Source organism: Lagopus leucura, unplaced genomic scaffold, assembly GCF_019238085.1.
Source record: "Lagopus leucura isolate 7727_CA_CO unplaced genomic scaffold, USGS_WTPT01 Super-Scaffold_100004, whole genome shotgun sequence".
Classification (NCBI taxonomy): Eukaryota; Metazoa; Chordata; class Aves; order Galliformes; family Phasianidae; genus Lagopus; species Lagopus leucura.
The window spans coordinates 8,637,062-8,662,582 of NW_024962264.1; the positions used below are offsets into that span (position 1 = coordinate 8,637,062).

General features: G+C 42.1%; 1 protein-coding gene across 8 annotated transcripts in view; it reads right to left on the reverse strand.

The window, feature by feature from the left end:
- The window catches only part of SLC7A11 (solute carrier family 7 member 11), a 288,216-nt gene that overhangs the window by 11,104 nt on the left and 251,591 nt on the right, over positions 1-25,521 (reverse strand). For all 8 annotated transcript variants that reach the window (XM_042871066.1, XM_042871068.1, XM_042871067.1 and 5 more), the window contains 3 exons: positions 2,928-3,051; positions 1,648-1,751; positions 1,058-1,154 (listed from right to left, as the gene is read on the reverse strand). In XM_042871066.1, coding sequence (XP_042727000.1) covers positions 1,058-1,154; positions 1,648-1,751; positions 2,928-3,051 — 325 coding nt within the window. The remainder of the gene's footprint in view (positions 1-1,057; positions 1,155-1,647; positions 1,752-2,927; positions 3,052-25,521) is intronic.

The following is a 25,521-nucleotide window of genomic DNA, read 5'->3' on the forward strand; positions in this document are numbered from 1 at the left end:
ATTTCAGCCCAAAGAAATACATGCAAAGTGAACATTTAATTAAAATGAATTCCCTTAAAACATTTCACCATAATTATTCTGTCTAGTTTTACAGTCTTAGATGCCTACAGATGCATGGGCATATATAAGATTCAATACTTCAGCTAGCACTTCAAAAGTGAGCTCATAGGCATGTCTAGCAAAAAAACTGATTTAAATTCCACTACTAGCAACTGATCTTGCTTGTGTAGACTTATATGTACACACATCTCCTGCTGTAGTTAGAACTCGCCCAGATGCAGAGGTCTGTCCAAACACATTACAGTCATGGGTCCCAAAAGAGTGGCTGAACACCCACAGCTATGAAAAAGTCTGCAAGTTAAGTGGAAATCTACTTGGCACTAAGCAAATTGGTGTGAAGTTTGTATTTTGACATTTTGTCCTAACATTTCACTACACAAATTAGCCTGCAATGCAAACACATGGCCAACATTTTCCTCTGCCTCTATGCTAGAACACAGCAATAGGATTTCCACTATAATACTGGGGCTTCTCTTCAGACGATTCACAGGCTATTGCCCAGGCACACATACTCTCATTTTTTAATCACCACTGCACCACACTGCTGAGGGTTCGCTTTCCATTATCGTAGTGCATAATTGTTTGCATTTTTCACTGTAAGGTGGTATAATGAGCTTTTAGGGTGCCCCCAGACACCAGTGTTTAGCTGCGCTTTCAGTTAAATGAAGACTTTTTTTTGTTTGTTTAACAAGAATTTGCCTCTCTGAAAGTGAGCAAGCCCATCTCTAGCACATCCTTAGAAAAAAAAGGGCAATAAGACATGAATTTGGTTCCAGGGATAGGCAGTCAGGCACTACCAACAAGATAGCAAGGAGGAGATGATAGGACAAGAACAACTCCCAGATCTCATTCTTCTCTTTACTGTCCTCTGCCCTGCCCAAAGCCCGCATATACATCAATAAATGAGACTCAAGCAGTGCCCAAATTCTGTTTGAATCCTCCAGAGCAAGCCCGTAATATGAATTCTTGTGCAGGAACATTTGTTTGTATGATTTACCAAAACAATGACAGCTGGCAGAGGAGTGTGCTTGCGGACATGAATCATGGAGAGAATTTCCGGAAGGTGACCCTCACGGGAGGCAACGAAGAACATCCTGGTGGGAAATAAATGTGGACAGACTTTAAATGTGCTCATTACTGTGACAAGGCAAAGCAGCTCATGAAAGTCACACAACACAGCAGCACTTCTTAGGCTCGTTTGAGGTGCTCAGAATGAAAAGAGTAGCAGGAGAGGCCCATAAGCAGAAATCAAAGTAATCTCTGTTTGTGTTCCCCCCATTATCTTATACTATGATGAGTGTTTAGAAGTAGTTAGTGTTTTCCCTCCAATTTACCTCCTTCACATGAAACAAAACAGCCATTAATGAAGTGCTACACTCAAAGGGATCCGTTTCCAAACTGTTCAAAGGGTTTTAGCAATGATACTAAACTCAACAGGAGAAAAGTGAGGGCAGAAAAAACACACTTTATAAACTTTTCAGTCATTTTCAATTTGCTACAAGAGGAATAAAGCCTTTTCTTCCTTCTACTTGCTTTCTTATTTTCAATATATGCCTTTCACTTCCAGTAATATTAACATATACTTACCTGGAGACTGCAAAAATGCCACCATTCATAGATCCAAAGCAGGAGAGAGCAACAAACACTGGTACAGCTAAAGAAAAGCTTCCCATTAATCGTTCAGCAAAGGTCTGTTGGAGGAGAGAAAAACATACCATGACTTTTCCCTCAGAAAACATGAAAGCAATTTTACTTTATTAACAAATTATTAATAAGCATTTCAATTTTATTTATAACCCTCTTTGCTTCCCTCATTGAAACACGTGCCGTGCATTTGTGATTCCTCCCTCTCCAACACAAGACTGCTGCAGATGAGGTCTTCCACTCTTACTTCTGACTGTCCCTGGCAGGGCTCCAGCTGAGGCAGAGCTGTCGAGGTGGAATCAGGCCTTGACTTTGCCTCCAAAAAGACTCACTCTGAACTGTTCAGATTCTGATCTGCATAGCTGGTATTTCTTTCCACAGCCTTTATTTTCTTTAGCTGATGCTACTCAACACTGCATTCCACCCGGTCACACTTTGTTGTTCAAGGTCACTGAAAGAGCCTGAAAGTGTTTGGGGAACCACAGGAGACCTGCACAATTTTCTGGAGATCTGCAAAACGTTGGTTTTTTGGTTTGTTTTTTTTTTTCCCTAAATCTCCCAGGAACTACTGAATTGGCCATTTTTTAAATGACACATCAATTGAAAAAGTCACAGGCTGTGTCACTACTGCAAAGTCAATGGAAATTTTTATTTCCTCAATGCGAGTCCAATATCATATATAAAAATCAGTGTCATCATCACAATTCAACAAGACCAATCGCAGCAGTATTTCCAAGCCAGGTACCTTGCAGCTCCTTTCCAAATAAGTTCCAGTATTCACAGCACCCCCCTTACTAGGTACCCACGATACACAATGTGCAGAGACTGCGTTACTGCTTCCTGCTACACAAAATAAGCTGGACCCCCCACTTTCTTCTCAAGCATCTGTATTTTCTGCTTCCCAGGGGTTCAACCAATGATTTAGTAAAATATTTTATAGTTAAGTACGTACTGGACACTTCAAGTCCTATTGATCTTGTTACATCAAGTAAAAAGACATGGTCTAACATTATTATTACATATGCTGTGACCTTAAATGCAATCCCACTCAACAGACAAAAATCAAAGTTTGCCTGGTTGCTACTCTACTGTGTAACAGAGGAACCATACAAAGCATGATTGCTATGTGTCCCACCCAACCTTTTTCCCCTTGGAAATAAGAACATATGGACAAACACAACTGCAGCAGAGATATAGCTTTGTATCTTTCTTCTGTAACTTACCACGGCTACAGCTTTTGAAAGCAGCAATTCCCCAGCACTGATTGTAGTGAAATAAGCCACGTTTGTTAACACATAGCCAACTGTGACGATTATCATTGAAATGCATATTGCGAGGGGTATATTTCTGAAATACATAAGGTAGCTCATTATTTTGCAATCTGGTTACTGTGTCCTGAACATGAAACAGAAAAAAAAAACATAAGAAGCAGCCACTCATGATGATGAGTGCATTTTTGGTGATCCTGCAGTACCATAATTAGAAACTACCAGTGAAAATAACACACCCAAACAAAACCTCTAGACAAAGTAAATAGTTTCATAACAAAGAGGTGGGACACCTTTCTGAGGGAGGAATCCTTTGGGGATCCCAAAAAGTCATGGTTCCATATCTCCCATACAAGACTCACGGCACATTTTCATTTCAGACTAAGCCCAGTAGTAAAGCAGCAAGTCTTAATGCTGGAACCAGCTATAGCATGGATGACATGGACAGGGTGATGCAGCACTTTGCCTGTCAAGAGGGCAATTGCAGTGCCATTTGGGCATTACTTTCCAAACCTGGCAATGCACTTGGGGGTGGTTTGATACCTTCCCCTGCATGCCAAGACATTTAGCAGATCTGCCCTCACCTCTCCATGCAGTTCTTCCCTTGCACCCCTCACACACCTCTGTTCTCCCCATCATTTTTTCAGGGATACATGAGAGTAGAGTGAGGTAACAGAAATAGGAATGGCACAAATTGGTATTGATCAGCACAAAACCTCTGACATTTTAGCAAAAAAACAAAAACAAAACAATCAACCAGTAACACAAATAATAAATTCAAGCCAGTATAGAGTACATCCTCCCATTCAGCAAAATAGACAAGCAGAAATATTTCTGTTTTAAAGAAGAAAAATAGAGGAATGAGCAAGGTACATGGATCCAAAGCTCACTGTAAGCAAATGATCAGCTTAGGAGGACAGACTAGATGTTTCAAGCGTACTCAAGTTTCTTTCCATTTAATGCCATCTCTAGGCTGAGATGATACCTACACGAAACCAATAAGAGATTCAGATCAGGAACCAACACCAGGTCTTTTGCTTCCAAGGCCACGGGGTGCAGTTTGAAAGACCGAGTACACGCACTTCTCCAGAGCTGAGCTGAGAGCTGCTGCCTCACAGCCAGTTCACTTTGGCTACCTATTCCAAGAGGTAGAAGAGATGTCAGGGCTGCTACAACTAGCAAACTTTGCTGTGAAGGCCACCTGCCATCTAGAAGCAGGAAGAGAGAGAAGTGGGAATTGTGGTGTACCAGAAGAGACCACAGGTACAGCACAAAAGGATTGGTGTATTTACTAAAGGAGAAGGCAGTTTGAAAGCCAATACTAAGATGCATTATTTTCACATATTTTTCCCTGAAGAAACACAGCAGGGTCAAAATTTAATGATCCTCTTCACTCCTAGTCCTTACTTCTCAGAGAAACCTTTGCCATTAGTATGCCTGAATAAAGCTGGAAAAGAAGCTCTAAACTGAATATATAAATAAAGCAGGGTAGCATCACAGTTGCACACCATGCCCACCTCAGCACTCATTGTGCAAAGCCCTGTAGCTGACCCGGATACACAAGATCACGCTGTACTGCAGTATCAAATCTGGGCAGACCTGATATCAGTGCCACCTCAGGCCCATCCTCTCAGGTAAAGAAGCTGGAAGGAATCAGGTTATAACATATGTTTATTAATGATGGAGTAGGCCATGGCAAAGACCAGAATACAAGAGCTATAGCAAGCAGGCAGACCAGAATACAAGTGCTTTATTGCCAGAAAAAAACACCAAGTTACCAACTCAAGAAGTACCGCAGAACCATGTGTTCATAACACAGCTGTGCAAACTTTTTGCCAGATATTCTGCAGCCAGCTTGGTTATGTTTCTAACTCAATGTTAGTATAAATTAAATCTGTTGAGTACCTGATTCAAGGTAAGAATATATGGTTTGAAGCCCTCTCAAAAAAGACATTTTAGTGCTATCTTTTGCTCCACAGACAAATGCTTCAACCATAGTGCTGTTGAATAAGTCAGCACTCACTCCAGCTTTAGAAAGCGCTTCTAACCAAAACCAGCAAACTTGCACTGTTTTCACAAATACCGTTTGAATTACTAAAGCACACTGTGTCAAACTTAAGAACCTATCTTTGTCCATTCTATCCATTCTCAAAATCTAGTTGCCATATGTTCTTCTGACTTAAATCCCAGTCTCGTTTCCTCTAAAATAAAATGGCACCTCAAAACTTAAGTGCAAAAAAGCCACTTGCTGCCAAATGTGAACGTTCCCATTCCACAGCCTGCAATGCTGAGGAGCATTAACCCATGCTGATAGTAACCACAGCAACAAAAAATCCACAAATTAAAAAAAAAAAAAAAAAAAAAAAAAAGAGAAAGTACAGCATAATAACAAAACAAGCCTGAAGTCAGCTCATTAAGAAGCTCAGAGATCCCAATTCACACCTGGAGGAGCACAAAGAGTGTTGCAGCTTGCAAGTTTCTGAGCAAAGCACGCTCAGGTTGTGGTTCCATTTGTCCCTCAGCATGAGTGCCTCTGGGAGGGATGCAGCACATTTGCACACAGCTGCCCCCCATGACAGATTTCAAGAAAGTTAAAGGCCACATGCAGGACTTCAGGGGTGAGGCACACAGCATGGCTTGCTTCTCAGTGACACTTCAGATTTATACTTGGTTCTTGATTCATCTGAAGACACAGAGAGAGGTGCGAACCCTCTGCATTGCTGCTGAGAGTTTTGATCGTGCCTTTCCTATCCTTCCAATTCAAGATGCAGTTCCCAATCTGTAGCAGGGTATCATCAAATTCACTGCTATCAACTACAGGCACCAAACTGGGGTAAAAACTGTAATGCCATTAGAAGATCACTTTATTGGTTTCCTAGTATTTTATCTGCTTTCCTAGGCACTCTCTACAAATCAGGAAAAACAAGACCCAAGTCTATTCTCCATTAAATTACCTCGAACAACGTAGATTTCACCTTTTCAGTTCTCAGTCCTATGAACCAAATGCAACACAAGGTGTTAGCAAGCCAGTAAGGCACGTTTCTGATACACTGTGAATTCATAACTGCCACATGCTAGACACAGTTTTGGAGCAGAGCGAGTCAGAAAATTCAAGGAAGAAAGTATTTCTCACTTTTGAATGACATTTTTCATTCATTGAAGCTAAAACTTTTGACAGGAAACCTAACTATTTCAGTATGACATTTCTTTGGAACAAAAGTCTTAGAGCCAAGACAAATTCTTGTCCAACCCAGACAGACCTCAGGACGGCCTATGGCTTGAAAACCACAGCATTATGCTCAGACATGGAAGACTGACATATTTGTTTTGTATAAAGCTGACCCAGGACTTGAACTTGCACTGAAGTTGTCACTGGTTACTGCAGGGCAGCGTTTTCCTTTTGCATTTCATCTCAGAGTAAAATCTCAACGCATTTCAAAATCAAGAGAAATCATTCTCAAGGTAGCTGCTTTTCTGAGTAGAACTTTAAGTGTGGATGCCTTGGAACCGGCCTGTGTGTTACCACCAAGATGGCGTTCAGGTAGGCTGCTTCTCTGATACTTCAAAGAAAATCAGCATCAAAAGGAAGGAATTCTGGGGAGACCTGAGCTGGGAAAATATTGACAATATCGCTACAAGTATTTTTCAAATCAGACGAGATTGAGACAGTGAAGGAAGTTTCTAAATGGTAATTAAAACTGAATTGAATCTCTATGCATTTTCAGATTCACCACCCCTAGCTACTGTTCAAAGCAAATCTTCCCTTCCTACCTTATCTACAAAGTAAATGAAGGATCACGATAGCTTAAGCCCAGGTCACATCTACCTTTTGCTCTCTAGAACACAAGTCACAGGGGTGTCCACGGCCACAAAGAAATCTAGCATTAGCAATACAGCCAGTCCCACCTGTGACTGTGAGGGGCTGAAATGCATTGCTGTGTTCTGCTGAGCTCTGCTCTATGGCCTGGAAATAAATTCTCTCCTTCTCAAGTCTGAAAGGGTCCCAGAGCCGGGGCACAGGTTCAGTCAATCAGGATATCCTCTGCGGTTTGGGTTTGACCCCAGGTGCTGCAGAACCATAGATCTTCTGATAATCTGCTCTGACACCACACCACCTCACACACATATTTTCGAAAGAAATGCACAGAGAAGATTGAGTAAGAAGGAAAAAAAAAAAAACCCACAAAAAAAACACAGGGGGGGGGGGGGGGAAAAAAAAGAAATCGAAAGTGAGAACCTGGGGATAAGAAGAACAATGTCAATAAATCAGCTGAGGAACATTCCCAGAAGTTTACAGCTCATAGCTCAGCTTAATGACAAATTTTATAACAACAAACAGTAAGTGCTAAGAGCTGTGACCACTGCAGACTGATCTTTCTATGAAACGACAAGCACACCACCAAAATATGCCCCACAGATTCAGCTGAGGTCACAAGTACCAAATACACTGTCACCACATCCTGTGCTGTTTAGAGGCCATGACAAAATCATTCCCCTGCATGTACTTTAAATCTGAGTTTTACAAATGCTTGGTTTGAGGTGGCTGCCCTAGAAAAAAAAACGGCATTGATGGGATCCGGTCAAGAAACATAAGTAAGAGGGTCTAGAGAAATGCAAAAATTGCTGGTAAAGTTAGATTTGATCAATCACATCTTTACTGCCTTGTGATAATTGTGAATTTTTGTTGAATTTCAATTTAAAAGAAGGAGAGTGGAGAACTCTCACTTTTTTCTCATGGTTTCCAAGAGAGGATTTGGTTTTCGCAAGCACGATCGTATATATTCTGCAGAAATTTACAACCACGGGAATTTCAAGATCCTTCCCAAAAGTTCCCTTGTGCAATAATTTATTCACCATTTGCAATCTGTTAAGCAATTTTCCAAATGAACTGCTTCCAGATTTTGGCACTCCTAAAATCTAATCATCCATCGCACAGTCCACAGGGCCAAAGCTTGGAGGAATAAGTCACAAGCACATCTCGATACTGGAAAAAGAATAACCGCATATGGTACAGAAGGCAGCAAAGAGAACCCAGGGCTTCATTGCAAGAGAAGAAAGCATACAAACTTAGTAAATACTGTGTACCAGCACTGACCTACATCTCCAAGCATTCCCAGGTGACTGTGAACAATGGCAACCCTGAATCCTGGGCAATGCAGCAGTAGGATCTGACACACGCTTACTTGCCTTTTCATGTTAAAAGCAGTGCCTACAAGACATCCTGTCACACTGAAGGGATCAAATGCTTCTCAACACATCGGTGTGGGGGGAAATTACCACCTTACACCCATCAGTTACAAGAAATGGAGTAAAAGGAAGATGCAGAACATAAATAGAGACCACCTCCCAGCACGGAATCAAAGGTAGGAATATAGAGGCAGAAAGTATGGGATCATCACAGCGCTTCTTGAGTCCATGCATCTGTAAAGGCTAATGTGGTTCTCAGCAATGACTGGTTTCAGAAACTAACTTTTATTATTTTGTTTATTGCACCAAGCATTCTCCTCAGCAGATCCCTGCATCTCTCTCTTCACTGCTCCCCAGCCTTACGTTCCAGACTGGAACTGCTGTCAGTGGGCTTGCAGTGCAGCCACTATTAAATTATGTGACTTCTCTTTATCTCCTTTTGATTGCAATTTTCCAGAGGAGAAATGAAAAAGCAGAGACTGGCTATTAGCAGCACTCTCTTCTGTTGCTGAGGTGCCAGTCGAAGGGCTTCTGTCTCCATTCTGATGCCCTGGTTCTGTACCTCTGACATCTGCAGAGATGCAGCAGCATGACATCAGGATAATAGAGTGAAGAATCAAGTCTGCATTTAAAGCCCATCTCACTTTCCATCACCTTGCAAGAGAAGAAAAGGGTTACTGCTGTGTCTAATTACTTGCTTTCTTCCTGGTGTTTGACTTCACAGGTTTGGATTATAATTGGTTACAGTTCATAAAAGGGGTCCTTCTATGGCCAACTGACTTTGAGGGGTCAAACTGTGATGTAAGTGTGCAGGGAAGGGCAGGAGATTTTATTAACTTCTCAGATGTTTTCAGTAGCCCTTCCAGCAGGGTTTCCTAAAATGTGAATTAGCATAAATACTCTCTTGACTAAAACTTAAGACCTAGAAAGGAACCGACTGCACAGAAGAGCACTGTTCTCCTTAACATCTTATTCCAGCCAACCTGGTGGCAGCCCTGGAGAGCCTAAGGCTAATTGTTACACTAGCAGTGTGATTTGTACTCTTTTAACAGAGATTTGAACTTGCCTGTAGTCATATCACGTACCCACTCAGGCTATGGTGAGCCAAATCTCACCAGAGTGCAGAAATTGTTTACATTCAGGCCCAAGTCCTAACTTGCTAAGCCAATGTCTTTTACAAAATAACTTCCTTTGAGGAGCAGAATCCATGCATCTGAAACTTGGACTGCAAGCTAAGGAGACACTGGACATTCAAGCAGGATCCTGAGTAATTTCCAATGGAGTGGATAGTTCCCATTTGTTCCAAGGAAAACCACTGCAGGTATTAAGGATGACAGCAAAATCCACAAAGGACTTTTGAGATTACAACACTAAGTATTAGGTACACTGGCTCTGCTTTGCTATACGCATTTCCTTAACACTGAGCATTAAGAATTCTTAACCAAGAAATAAGCACAAAAAGAGGAAAACAGAGCTGCTAACATGACAGGGAAAACAGGGCCTGAATTTTAAGAAATATATATCTAAAAAATAAATAAAATAGACTTAAAACCTAAGATACAAATCATCCTCCTGTGACTTCTCACTCAGCTCTTTGATAAACCACCTCTGTATATCCCTCGAGTGTCAGTATCTAGTGTCTCTAGATTGCTCCCTTTGCAATCTTACTGAACAAAGTTTATGACCATTTCTGAGAGATGTATAAATAAACAGACCTGGCTTTTATTCTGCATCGTAACTTGACCATAAATCACATCCTTCTGGAGGACCTACAGGATCCAAAGGATCTGAGCTAGCTTTTCTTTCTCCTTGTAACAGTCAGTCCTGCTCATCCCTGCATGGGCCAGGCTTGTCCCTGGGAGCTCAGCACTGGAGGAAAGTCAGGTGCCTGAAAAACTAGGCAGCAGCTGAGCAGGATCTCTGAGGAATCTGTGCTCAGCATTTCACAGCCCAGAATGAGTGATGATCCCCAGACCTTTCATGGGTGGTGGGTGCTCACCTTTGGAGACAGCGTCAATAACCTAGGGTATGGCAAGAAAAGTGTGCCTTAGCTTGGACCCATAATTAAAACAGTGTCTGCCGCTCTTCCACAGAAGAGTGTCTTTTAAAGAAAAATCTAGACTCAGAGAATTGAAACACAAATGTATCGTCACTACCGGGCTCTCAGTCATGACTTTGATAAATGACTTCCATGCTCCCTACCAAGTGTCAGTATTTTGACATACTCTGTTTATCTCACTGGTCGGAAACTTTCATGTACTCTAGGAAGCTTGGAACCTTCTCCACTTGAGGCCCAAAACCTCAGATTTTATTTGTATTGCTTAGCTCACATTCAGCCAGGAGATGAAGGGAGCACCTCAGCTCTTTCACACGCTCCAGCTTTGTATTCTCTTCTGAGGCCTATTTGCTGGCAGTGCTTACAGCCCTGTCAGTCACGGAGGTTATGATGAGAAGCAATAGTAAATCACAGTGCTTGCTTGAAGGCAAGGGAGCTATAACCACCAACCTGACATGAGATGCTAAAAATAAAACACTGGCTGGGACTATCAATTCCATCGCATATGGAAATGAAGGGGAGTGGAGCAGAGCAGCACTTCCAGGCTCTCCCTCCAACCTGCATTATCTAGCACAGGATCTCAGCTCTAACTTCCTTTTAACTCTTCAGCACGGAAACATATCTCACTGCCAGACTTAAAATAAATGTAATAAGAAGGGTGTCAAGAGATAATTGCCTATTAAAAGTAGTTTTATCTATTACAGGAGGTTGTCCCGGAAGTCTGAAACTATTAAATCACTGAGCACCTGATTTATGAATGGGGTCGACTTTCTGCAGGCAGAATCACTTCTAACAGGAAAGGAAGCGTCTCCTGAAGTTCGCTGCACATTTCCCAGCCTGCAGAGCTATGGTCCTACAGAACCATTTCCCATAAAGCACCGAGAGCAGCAGGCAGAGCTGGCAGTAGCTAGAGTGGGATTTAGCAGTGCAAACAAGGCTTTCAGATGGGAAATGAGCTGACCAGGCCCCGTAGCTCAGAAAGTTAAACCAGCAGGGAGTAGCTACCAAGTAACAATAACGTCAATGCCAGGAAAGAGATTATGGTGCTTGCAACTGGATTCCCACTAAAAACACCTGTCACAGCACCCTTCCCATACTCCCACTGGTGCCCAAGCAATTGCAGGTAACGGGGCTGGGGTGAAAGCAGAGCACTGCCTTGCTCTGTATGCATTTCTATTGTCTATACTGAGATCATACGTTTCTGATTTATGGAACAGTAAATGGCAAAGCTACACCGTGAGTAATGCAAGGGAAAGGGCTGGCTCGTTTGCTATCGTTCTGAAAAAGAACCACGGGGGTTCAGAGCCCGTGACAAGCAGCCTGCATACCAAGCACGTCGCCCAGCTCCTGGTGTGGGTACAAGAGGGAACGCTGCCCCTCATCCGGCATCTGAACTTCTAATGAAGCATTGCCATTAGCATATTAATGACGCCTTATGGGAGCAACAGAAGCCAAACGCTGAGGAGCGCAGAGGGGTGGAGGAAGGAGCTTATGTCTCCATGTGTGTCTCTGAAAGGAATCAGATTTTTCATAGCTGTTGAATTCCCTGACATTTAATTTTGAGCAGGAGAGTTTCCACAATGCCAAAGATCGTGAAGGAACAATTTGCTGCCGTATGTTACCATTGATATTTCGGCATGAATGGAAATTGCGCCGTTCGGTGATGAAAAGAGCAGCTACTTGTAATAAGGAGCACCATGGAAACTGAAATATCATTTACCAAGGCAGACTCTTCTGCTGAAGGAATTTGAAATGAGAAAAATGGCAACTGCAGGTGCCTTGCAGTATTAGAATTTTAAAGCTATAAAAGGGTTTAGATGAAATTAAAAGGAGAGCTCTTAACAATACCGCATTGCTAAGAAGGGGCTGTCCAGCAGACAGGTATTTTGCTATGCAGTAAGTAAGGAAATGAGGCTCCAGCTAAGGACAGCCCAGCAGACGGGCCCCAGACGTGGGACAGCACAATGAAACAACTCCACAAAATGACAGAGTTCTGACACAGATGAGAAATCCATCCAAGTGTGAGCTGAAATGCGCCTTTGCTGAGTACAGTTACCAGAGGCAACTGAACAGACTTCAAATGGGAATATCTACTTTTCTATTTTTTTTAGCTTTATTGCTTCTCACTAAAAATTCATAATAATTGAACTACAATCACATGCATAGGAGAAGAAAAGCATACGCATACAAAATCTTCAAAATCAATGGTGAAGCTGAATTTTCATTTTCTGTGTCCAAACTGAGACTCTCAAGTCTAAGCCTTAAAGGCTTATATTTAAGGTGTAAGGTACTGAAAGTACTTAAAGTATAAAGTACATTAAGGTATTAAAACTGTTCTGAAAAACCAGCTCCTTCAAGGTATTTTGAATCAGATTGTGACATGAACTAGCCAGAATTATTCTTTTTCAATGATCTCGGACAGTATGGTCAGTGAGGCTTAGGATATATTTTTTAAATGCATCTTTGCAATTGCACGCTGCCCAACGTACCTTCTGTCAATAAGATGCTACTCTTTCAAGCTAAGATTTTAAAACAAAGTGGCAATGATGTTTTCTTCAGACCTTTCTATGTTGTCTCTTAGTCTCACTCAATATCAACTCATTAAAAAGCTGTGTAATGGTGCCACCAGGAAGCCCTGTGCCCTGGTACTCCAGAGAACACTGGCCAGCACCAGCCTCTCTAGCATTCACACCTAAAAACAAGCCTAGAAAAAACACCTTACATCCACAAGAAGCTCATTCTGCAATGACGTTTCACTTAAGGAATTGCAATTTAATTATCTTTGCAGATAAACATTTACATTCATCTGCTCTTATTTAGCAGCTGTTTTTGTTGTTGCTGCTGTTGTTTTGTAGTAAGTGAATGTGAAAAAATAGAAGTGCTTGTCCTTCGTGATAGGATGAGCCTGATTCTTTTTTACTAAAATAATCCCAATACAAGTTAAACCTCTTGTCATTCTGGAGTGCTGCTATTCTCTACCCATTCTCATGACTTACGGTGGGAGTTTCTTCACTGCTGTTAGATCTTTTCAAATGATGATATCAACACTATCCTTCTAAGGGACACTTCATTCCATCATACTTCAAAAATTAAATACTGTTATTATATACTCTGCATTTTTTGCACTGAAGAAAACATAATGACAAGGTGAAGATGCAAATAAGAGCACTTGCTCAAAAACAAGCGCTACAAGTGAATGAGGATTGACATAATAGACCACAGCAGTGCAACTTGTAAAATGCAGATTATTCACTTCACAGATCCTCTGAAGCCATTATAGTCTTATACAAATCCACTTAGTTTACAGTTCATGGATACAGGCTACGCTGTAATTTAAATGATTGAAAACCATTATGGGATGTTAGTTAACCATTTCCTTCACTTAAATAATACATCACTGTCATTGCATATTTAAATTTCCAGTGCACACAAAGGCAAATATCAAAATACAGGCTACACAGGAAGCGACCCAAAATATCAGCAAACCCATAAGCATAGACAAAACAGCAACTATGTAGGGAAGAGGTACGCAGAGGAACATGAATCTCAACACTCACTGGGTAAGAGGAGCCTACAGCCTTCTCTGATGGAAATTCTGCCATCACAGAGTGGGAGAAGTTCATCTACAGGAAAGATGCACAAAGCCAAATGGTCTTGTTTCGATACAACTGCAATATAACTTAAATACAAGTCAGCAATTCCACTGCTCATTAAAGTTGAAAAAATAAGACAGCCCTATTAAATTTCTCATCCAAAGACGACAGCATAAACGTTGGGTAAGTTGCTCTGCTAGCTGATGTAAGTGAAATGCACATCGTTTCTCACGTACGATGATACCATTGCTACTGATGCTTTGACTAGGCTGTTCTAAAGGATAAATACTCTTGATGACATGCTACATGGTAATTACTGACTGTGCAGTTCTGTAAGTCACTTCTCGTATACCTGGGGACAACAAAGAACATAATACCTTTGGTATTTTAGTAGTTATTTTCTTTATTTGTGTTCTGTTCTGCAACTTGTGTTTTATACAAATGAAAAAATACACTTTCATTCAGTTGCTGGAATCAGCCTATGGGCGTTTAAGATGGTGCTCTTGTAAAAGGTTGCCATTAATGGCACACGAGAGGCTGCTACTGATTCTGACATAACGCTGAACATTGGCTTAGGGCTCCGCATGTTATCATTTCTGAGGCTCAGCACTAAAGGGAAAGAGGAACAAAGGGGGCACAAAGAAACTCTTCCAATTCTGCAACCAGGAAAAGCTGTATCAGGCACAGACCATTAAGCTGAATTAACCCAGCACTCTCTGCTGTACGTAATTATACTTAGGTAGCAGGTGTTGGCTTGCTTTTGCAAATAACAGGAAAAACAGTTGTTCGTCTAGGTCACAGGTTTCCTCCTATCTATGTGATCTACAGAGTAGTATTCAACAGCAAAAAGAGAGTTGGAGAGTTGCAAAATCACACTCTGTATCAAAGAGCAGGCTCTGAAACGTGCCAAGTGCCCGTATGCTTTGTTACCTTATCCGGCTGCCAGCCTGAAGTGCAACCTGATAGCAGTTATCAGCTGGCACAATCGAGGTTTTCCTGCATTGCACTAGTAAACGAACATGCAGATCATCACAGCTGAATGAAAAACTGGTTCCCAAACAAGTAACTCTTAGATAGCCTAAGCACTTGTTGGTTTGGGCTGGAATGTTTGACATTAACAAATCACATCACTAATGCTGTAGCTGACGCTGTAAGTCTATAGACTTAAGTTTATCTGATTCCTACTGAGACGCTGTTTGGTTTGGTCTCGTTAGCTGATGGGGTGAGTTTACTCACTTTCGTATCTACCACAAATGCACTGCCCTCCCATCCTTTCTCTGGTGAACTCAGCCAGGCCACCAAGACAAACCTGCTTAAAAACCTCAAAAAAACCAAAAGGGCCAACAAAAGTCCACAGCCTTCACTAGCTTAAACCTGAGTTGTGATCTCTCCAGTAAAACAGAATAGGTTTTACAGCTTAAGAGCTTTAAGACAGCATCAGTCTTGCAAGTGGGTTTTATTCCTGCAATGAATATTCTGCAGCAGCTCTGAGTTCCCATGTGCCATCATCCTCCTATACATGCACAGCTGTGCACGTCTGGGGCTGCTCGTCCCTCAGCAAAAGAGGAGATGTTCCAATAGGTTTGCATGTATCTTGGGTGCCAAAGTAGGGAAAACGAAGGAAAACGCAAGCTAGTGGAAACTCAGAAGGCTACGCTGTTTAGTTGTTACATTACACGAGCCTGCTGTTAAAGCAGATTAGAATATTGCCAACTACCCAGGGAGATTGTGAATAAACATTTGTTTTACTTCTCTAGCAGGGCTGATTCACAGTAACAATGATTCACATAAACAAACAGAGAAGGCAAAAAGCAAAGCAAACACACCTTGCACTCAGCAGGTTATCACATCAGCACGCCAAGAGGGCCGCCAGTGCTTGGAGAAGGCAAACTGCAGCAATGTGACACGGGGCAACGCAAACACAGCACGGCCACAGCAACAGGGTGGGCAGCTGCCTCCCAGCACTGGTGCAAACACAGACACACACCATGTTGTTATTCTCGGAGACACCAAAACTTTTAAAACTCTTGGGAAAAGAGCAAAGCTCTTGGGGCTCTGTGCCACCCAAGAGCCCCCAGAAGGCAAGGAGAGGCCCAACAGCACCAGCTGAGCTCCTTGAGTTCTGCTTCCTCAAAAGATTTCAGCAGGGGATGAGAGGCCAGGCTGAGGGCTCCCCTCTTCAGCATCCACCACATATTTGCCCCAGGGGCAATAGCTTTACCTCTGCCCGGTCACAGCACCTTACATCCTCAGCATCAAACTGACAGGGGAAGTCACTTGTTAAAATCAGGATGTCACAGTATCTTCACCCCCCCACAGAAGAGATTACTCCATGCTGATGCATTTGCAGGACTTCAAATCATCTTCAGAAAATTTTTACTGTTTCCAAAATTCTGCGAGATTTCAGTCATTTCAAGTTGGGCTTTTATCTTAAGCCACAGAATCTATGTAAACATGAGCAAATCCAGCAAAGGAAGCTTTTCCTTAATGTACATGATGCAGAAAGATGGTCACATCACCCCTCTCGCACCTCAGAGAAGCACAGTCATCACCAGCTGTGTCAGTATGGCCTTGACCTCCCCAAATACCTTCTACCCTCTTTTTTTCCTTCCATCCTCCAGTGATGTTAGCTAAATACTTCGCATTTCTCAAGCAGCTGACTACCTTTCCGATTTCATTGCTGAAACCATTTACAATATCTTTATTACATTCTTAAAACACAAAAGGGATTAGAATCAGATACTACATGAGACAATTAGAAGAAAGTGAATAGAAATTGCACTATTAATTTCAATACAAATATCCACAGCTAAAAGACAGCACAGCAATACTGAACCCTACATCCATAGCATTCATCTTTGTTCTTCTTCCATTTTGCCCATCACCCTTCCTTAGGCATCCGTGCGCTCTAAGTTAGCTCTGACTGTTTGAAATGCTCACGCTAGGAAAATAAAGCAGAACAAATGAACAGAAAAGACAACTATGCTTTCCTTTATTATGACCTCAAAGCTTAAGCTGTCAAAGTTACGTCTCCCAGTCCTGAATATTTCCACAGCTGTCACCTCGACTTTTGTGTGAGTAGGAGCATTTCGTACTAGGAATATAAATGTTAGAAGAGGTAATTATACAAGTGACCTTGCCTTTCTTCATTCAATAGTGAATTATTAGTCTTCCCAACTGCAATTTTATGAGACATCCTTATTGCCTTAATTAATGATCAAGGTATATCTTTGAAGTCTTTACAGACACCACAGATTACATCAGTCTCTTTTCTCATTCACACTTCCTGACCTGTCACAGGTAGCTCTAATGAAGTGGAAGCAGAGGACAGAAAGACTGGAAGTCACTTGAATCAGTTCAAATGCTAAAGTGGTGTTTAGAAAGCAGCCATGAATTACACAGGTGCCAGGGCCTGAAAACTGCAGGCGAAGATCATTTTTCCTCTTCATGGCATGGAATTTCCCCAGAGGACTCAGCACTCATAAAAGCACCATAAAGATGGGCTGGGGAAAGAAACAGAAACACACAAGAGAAAAGGAAAAAGAAATAGCAGCGTTTGTTGAATGCATGTTACACACACTTTCCTAGGCATTATAGATGGTGATAGCACCCATGAGGTCAGTCCCTAACAAAATGTACAAAGCAAATGTGCACACTCTGGAAATCAGTGCATGCATGCAGCAACTGCCTGTAGCTGCCTGCAGAGGTGCCCAGTGAAATGGGCAGCGTGTGTTATCCCTGCTGCTGAAACCTTTTATCCCTCTGATCCCTATTCCAGAGTCTTCGTGTGTGTGGTGTCAACCACTGCAGGCTCATGTTCCATGGCACATTCTGTTTCCCAGGTGCGCTCCCTGCTTCCTCTCTGTTGACTGCTATCTGGAAGGCACCACTGCATCCCTAGGGCAAAGGACACCCAAGTGTGCTAGGAGAAATTTGCATTCAATAGCCTTGAACAGGGAAAACAAAAATTGAAGGGCTGAATTCACATTCCTCAGTTGTTATGAGCTACTTACAGTAGCTACTCTGCTGAAGCACTTGAAAATTGCCGTGTCAAAGAAACAAACACCTGTGCTGCAAGACTATAGGGTAACTTACGTTACCCAATCTAAAAATCTAGTTCAGTACAATTGAAGTTAAAAAAAAAAACCAAAACACTTGGATTTTAATTTGGGTCTCCAATCTCAATTCCCTCCTGACCTTTTCCCTGTTTTAATTCAAGCTACCAACAATTACAGTCACAGTTTCCCTCCTTCACTCCAGGTGGTTGAAAACACTCTGGGCATTCAGCGACTCCCACCAAACCCCATCACAGACGGCTCCCAAACACTCTGCAGCCCTTCAAACATTTGTACGTCTCATAGATTGCTTAATTGCATCCACCCTCAGAGAAGTAACAGCTTGTGAAGGCAAGGCCATCTACAGCAGTTCTCTTGGGGTGGTTGGAGAAGAGAGAGAAGTAAAAGCTGAAGGCAGAACTCAGCTCAACCTACCACAGCATCTGCTGCTCCAGCATGGACAATTTCTTCCAGATCCTTTCACTTGTGACTCTAAATCCACTCACTGATGTGCAGGACCGCACAGCAGTATGTCCCAAAGGAAGTCTGGCTGCTTTTATACAGGTGCATTATTCCTTATTGATTTACTGCCATTCCCACTAGGAATTAGGAAGCAATTCCAAGAAAATTTTCCAGACAGCAAAACTACTATTCCTAGGCTGACATCACAGCTGGCCAAGCGGCTTGTTCAGTCCCCCACACTCTGCAATTAGCTTCGAATCCAAGCTATCCCAAACCATCAGCAAAAATTAGCTGGAATCAACTACAAATTAAGTAATAATTACTCCTTCCTAACGACGAATTGTATTTATGAAGCATATCATGTCACAGCTAACGACTGCATTGCCTCCCACATAATATTTTGTCAAGCATTTCTTAGCCTGATGCTGTACCTGGGGCCTTTGGGTATTACACACTGGGAAGCTTGGCAGGAGCCAGGGGCTGAGCACTGCAGCACTGCACAGGCTGCCAGGCTGAGCCACAGACACTGCACACCCAGCCCCAGACCTGAGCTTCGCTGAGAGACAGCACATAGCAGTACAGATGCTTTAGAAATCAGGAAAAAAACATCAACTTATCTGCCAATTAACTTCTTCCAAAGTAGATGCTTACTGAAAAAAAAAAAAAAAGAAAAAAAAAAAAGATGATAAATAGGATTCAGAATATTTGGGTCCCACTCTAGGAGAATCTCCAGCTTGCAGCAAAAGGAGCATCAAAAAATTAGAGTAAAAAAGTGCAAAAATTTATTTCCAAACTGAGATTTCAGAAATCTGAACCTATCTGAAAAACATGCATCCAAGACTGAAATGCTTAGCTTCCGAAATGAATTATCAGCCTTATAGTAAGAAACTATAATGAATGAGTTGACGATGTGAAGCACGCAAACAGTAAGCAGTTAATCAGCTTAGAGAAAGAGCAAAAGTAAAAGCAAGTTCATTTTATCAAGACCAATTTCATGCCGGTGAACGAGCTCCCCTATGATCTAATAATGATCTCTTTCTCCCTCACAAAAACACACAAATGCTTCTGAATCACAGACTTAATTAAATTCTTTTTTATATACTTCACAAATAGCAAAACCCATTCTTGATTCTGTGGAAGTAGGATATTTGGTCTGGTAAATTGTTTTCTGCGTTCAGGAGATTCACTTCCCCCATTAAAGGTCCTTATAGGTCTGAAGGCTCCGAATCGATCATTTTACCCCTGACACAGGGCACAGTTAAACTCTGGAAAGGGAGGTTAGATTCACTGGTGTTTGGACAACTTGTCTTCTGAGATGCTTAGCAGAGAACTGATGGAATTTAGGCAGTTTGCTGTGCTGTTAGGTGCAAAGAAAATTAGGAAGAGTAGGATTTCTTTAACAACGGCTTAGAAGTAGCTGGGGAGTTTCAAATAGAACATTCTCATTCTACAATGGAGAGTAAATATTCAAAGAGAAAAATAACTCAATATACAAGTAATGCACTGACCTGAGTTTCACTTTAAGGTAATCTGACGAATTCACATGAGCAAATGGGCTTTGCAAAATAGCTGAAAGATTAGCATTTGTCTCTCCCGATTATCTCCAGATGTAAATCCTATAATTTCTGCACTGAATATTTGGCACTGTGGCCTGACATGAACAAAACAACTTGCAAATGCATCTTTTATGAGCAAATGGAACTGAATAACACAAGAGAGGTTTCAGTCTGCAGGTAGAGAGCTGCTCGGCTTACATAAAGGTGGGATATCTGAATCCAGCTTCAGACTTAAAAGGATTTGTGCTTATACTCAGCTGGTTTGTGAGAAAGCTTGTCCAAAGTTCATTAAAAAAAAAAAAAAAAAAAAAAAGAGATTGTAGCCCCGTGGGGAAAATCCTCGGATGCTAATTGCTGTCAGGTTTGTGTTTGTATCTACACACTCCCTTGTTCCACTGATACCACATGAGCCCTACAGGACTGTGCCCTAAAGAAGCCACACACAGGGCTTAATCCACTTGCTAAAGCCTTCGGGTCAGGCAGGAGAGACAGTTTTAAACCCAAAGAAAGTTTCCAGGTTCTCCAACTTTGGAACAAGTACAGACTCTCAAACTGCAGCCTGGACACGGTACCTCTCACACCATGAGGCAGATACAAACAGAAGGGAGGAGAGAAAGGGAAATAGGAGAAGGAAAAATGGAGTAACCCAGCCTTCATTTTCTAAGCAAGTCTGTGCCTGACCAGGTCTCCTGAGTCCCTGTTTGGTGCTTTTAATTGCATTGTCTTTCTTTCCCAAATAAAAAGCAGCGCTGAGGCGGGTTACAAATTAGACAGGCTAGCTGGAGGGAGGTCTGTCTCTTACTTCTTCCATTTTGTGGTTCCTCAGGTTATAATCATCAATATTCTGCTTCAGAATAGAGCTTGGCATTAAACTATAAAATAACAAAAGTGAACGGAGAAGCACAGAGGTGGCAGTGGCTTGCGTCCTCTCAACGAACATTTAAACTATCTTCCATCGTGATTACTGGGCACATCACACACAAGGGCTAACTACTGGTGGTCTAGACTGGTGGTGAGCAGCAGCACAGTTCAAGTTCCTGATATCGATTTTGGAAGGGGAGGTTTATCCTAACGTGAAGTGCCAAAATCAGTCAGCTACAAACAAGGGAACTGGGGGAGTTTCTGTGTCTCAGCCACCATTCTCCTCCCTCCCATTTGCATCCTTATGGTGCTCAGACACCTTGAAAAAGCCTCGCTCCGTTCTCCTAGATGCCGAGTGTGACTTTCAACTTTAATTAATACAAATGGGTGGTACACTTTAGATTAATTAGACACGACATTTGCATTATTTAAATCCAATATAAAAACCGATTACAGCAAACATTTTGAAACCCTAATTTTAAAAAATGCCTAATGACATCAAGGCTTGGTGACTTGCTATACATCTACTGTTTCTTGCTTCCTTAGAAAAGAAGGAATAAATGAAGTGAGAAGAACACTGGAAAAATCTAATAGACAAACTGACTAATCTCAGACCCCAAGGTCAAAGCAAAGCAATTCATTTCTTGGCTTTTCAGCAGCACAAGACATGATTTATCAATCTGAGACCAGGCTTATAAACACTATACATCTCAATAATATGTTCTTTGCACTGTGTAACTTTTTAAACAATGATAGATTGCTTGGGCTGGACCAAAGTTATTTTACAAACAGAAAAAGAATTTTTGCAAATGAAACAGTCCAAGAGGGAGGAAAAAAAAAAAAGAAAAAGAAAAAAAGAAAAAGAAAAAGAAACAAAGAGATGAGGCCAGATAGCAGATGTACTTAACTGTAACTGCTAAGGAATCTAACTATCTGCTATAAAATATTTTCAGGCTCCACATCCTTCAAAAAGTCTCTTGCTCATCATTTTATGCAACTGAAATTGAAGACCGCTATAGCAAAAATATTTCCTAAGTCCAACAGCACTAACAAAAAATCACACTGCCAAAGAAAAAATAGGTATTTGGGTTCCAGAAGGATTGTGAATCAATACCTGCAGTTGCCCACTTGATCACAGACTTCCTTCAAGTTGTTAATGAGTTCAAGTCTTAGTTTCCTTTCTCTTAAACTGAAATAATATTTCTGCCCTTCCGCCAAGAGCCTAATCTTTATAACATGAAGCCTTCAGGCTCATCATCTGCTCACACTGAGGACGTGGCTCATGAATTTTTTAAAGCAGGGTTCTCTTTGGCCAGAACCTGACACGAACTGGCCCCAGCTTTGACAAGGCTCTGAAGGCAGCGCTGTAATGTAAAACACTGCTGTACCATTTCCTCCTCTGCAGCTTGTCAAATTTCCTGACAGAGTCGAGCACCAGCCTCAGAGCCTGATCCACCTGCAAAGGGAGGAAGGAAGTGCTGGCTGGGCACCTGCTGTTTCTGGGGTCTTGATTGAAATAACTCGGACTGTTTCTTGGAAGTACAGAACAGAGGCTCAAGAATACAGATGAGCTCAAAGACTGTGTATAAGGAATGAGTCTGAAAGTTCAACACGCTTGATTTCCAGTCCTCTAAATTTACTGCTCCAGGCAACACAGCTCCTGTCAATTTTCAGGTGACAAATACTCTTTCAGAGACCTGGCTGTTCCTTCGCTCGCTTATTATTTAGACAATACAATATGACCTCAGTCTGAGTAGGGCTGATCCTTATAATGTAAGAGAATCGAAAAGATCAAAGCCGCGCGTGATGGTGCTGCATGAGGTTATTGTAGGGAAGCTCTGCCTCGGGGATTAGTCAGAGATTCCATTTCAAACAGCAATCACGATTGAGCCAGCACACATATGCAAAGCATGATTTTAAAAAGTAAAAGTAAAAAAGGAATGCGTTATTACACTTCAGTGTTGTTCCACTTACTCATGTTAATAAAGTTATTTCAGGCTCCTTTTAAAAATACCGCACATTAAAGAAGCTGAGCACTGCAACCACAGCTCCCAGTGGAACAAACACCGACTTGGTGCTGCTTCAGGGCCCTCTGGCACTGATCGGGGGAAGCTCTTTAATGGAAAGGAATAAAAGAAATAAGTTCAGGCTTAAAAATGAGACATCAAAAGGGGGTTTAGCAGGAGACAGAAACAGCTGCTTTTACATCTTATGATAGCTCACGCTATATTAATGCCCTTTTGAGTGCACAAAAGAAGAGACTGTACCATTTCCAAAGTGAGAATCATGGCTGTTTCAAAAGTCTGGAAAGACATCAACAGCGTTCACTTTCAAGCTGTTTCTTTTCCTTTCCCATTTTCCCTCCAGTAACTTAAAGGGTGCTTCCTTTCCACTTGGCTCATTTCCACTCTCCCTGTCCAGGATTTCATATCACCTAGGTATCTCAGTGCCTCAGGCCCATAGTATTTCATCCTATTTATACACCTAACTCAGCAATTTACTGTGCCTAGGCAGAGTGCTGCACCCACATAGACTCCCAGGCCCTCAGGAGCCCTTTCTGCCCATATAAACAGCCTCTCTGCCAGAGCACAAGGACAGCTTTCCACTGAGTAAGGCTAAGAGAACCATCTATCCCTGCATCTCTCCTACCCCACTGCCCTTCCAGAGGCATTCGTTACACTCCAGCAAGCTTCTGGTGCACCAGGAATCACATCAAACAAATAAATCCCTATCTGGAAAACTGCACCATCTAAAAAATGACCCAGCAGATGTTTGCATCTTCCTGCGCATTTTATGACAAAAATCGAAGGCTCTGGTCCTTCTTTCTCTCTCCACAACACAAGAATGCAGAGGCAGCCCACGACTTACCCAGGAGAAAGGAGCATTTCTGCATTCCCACTCATGTAAGGGCGCTGCTGCCCCCAGAACCCTCTCAGCACATTTCCCTGCATGTTTGCAGCAGGAGGGGAAGGCTCAGGCTGATCGCCCAAGCTCCTGCTGTCTGTTACTCTAAAGCTGCCGCACACCTGTAAACAGGCAACTGTGACTGATTCTCTGACAAACATTTACCTTGGCATGCACAGTGCAGAAGGAATCCTCGCATTTGCCTCCGTCGCTGTAAGCAATTTGCATCCCTAACACTGACAAATATTACAAATTGCACACCTGGAGCTGTTACAAGCCCCAAGCGGCTCAAGGCTGCACTTCTTCTTCCATTTCAAAAACACCTGGAGTATCACTACAGCACTGTGTGTGATCTTTAACATAAGGAACGTTACAAGAGTGAGAGGAAAGACAGTATCTTAGCTCAAAATAAATTATAAAAATGCCTGTGACACTGAATGTGATCAGTGGCTCACACGATGCCTGTATGCAACTGGTTTTGGCTTGCTTGGGGTTTTTTGCCATTCACAGGTGGCAAATGGATGAAAAATATCCCCTCTGTTTCATTTTGCTTTTTTGGGTAAAGGGAGTCCTGCATCCCCATTTCCAAAGGGTGCAGAGGGCTTTCCTAGCACAGCAGGCAAAGAGCCACTCGCCCTGTCCCCACCTGCCAATTACTAAACAGGGTGTACAATCCCAGCCTTCTCTGTTGTTTATTTGTCCTGCTGCCCGGAGGTTGTGATCTCAGGCACCCTGCTACAAGTACTGTGCTCTTGCCTTTATCTTTGTCTCCAAGTGCAACCCAACAAGCAAAGTAATGCAGACAAGCCCTAACAGCTTTGTGACAGCAAAAAGGAACTGATTTTCCAGAGCTGCCTGGGAAGAAATCAAATAACGTAGACAAAGCCAGCCCTGCTTTGACTATGGGAGTGGGACAGCAATGCCTTTCTGTCCTAAGCAGCAGAGGGCAACATGATCAAAAATATGCACTCCTCTAACTCAAACCACACAAAACAGAACCGCAACACAAACCAAACTAGCTCTAACAAAAATCACAATCACTTCAGTCAGTCGTTGTACAGCTGGCAGGATGGCAGAGACACACACCTGTATGAGAAGTCCCAAGAAGTGGTAAGCATGTGCATGTTTAAGAACGTTGTACAGTACTGATGGTAACCATATGAAAATTCTTAACTTTTATTGCATCCAGCAAATGCTTTTGAACCCATCACCAAGACTGACTCCCAAGCCACCTCCCAGAATTTCCTGAAGCAGACACGAAGCAGAATTGTTTAACTCATTTCATTGAGTTTCACGTTTCTTTTTAAATCAGTCTGCCATAAAAGCGACTTTTTTAAAGCACAAAAATCTACAGGTCTGCCTCCCTTAACCTTATAAAGCACACAGATTCCTGGCAGCTAAACCCAGATCTGCTATGAGATCCTCTAACCTGATTCCCTGGGTGTCGCAGGATGGGAAGTATCAGCCAGCTGCTTGACATGGAGCCAAATGACTTGGGTTTCACTAAAGCAAAGCTTCCAAAAAGGTGTTCTGTCTGAATGGAAGACTAACGATGAGGCATCTGATGTTTACATAGGTATTTGCTCTAATGATTAGTCAACCTTGTTAAATATTAATGTTATTTCTACCTGCATTTGTCTGGCTTCAGCTCCCAGTCATAAATGCCTTGGTATACACATCCTTATCACACTGAAGAGCCTGTTAACACCTAGGACCCCTCAAATACACTGAGACAACAGAAATCTGTCAGCCTTTCTGCCACCCTCATGTTTAACATCTTTTTTATATATATAATTATTTTTAGGTCTCTCAGAAAAATACTGAAAGGCACCAGGCTGAGCTGAGTCTTGAAGAAGTCACCTAAAGCCCTTCAGC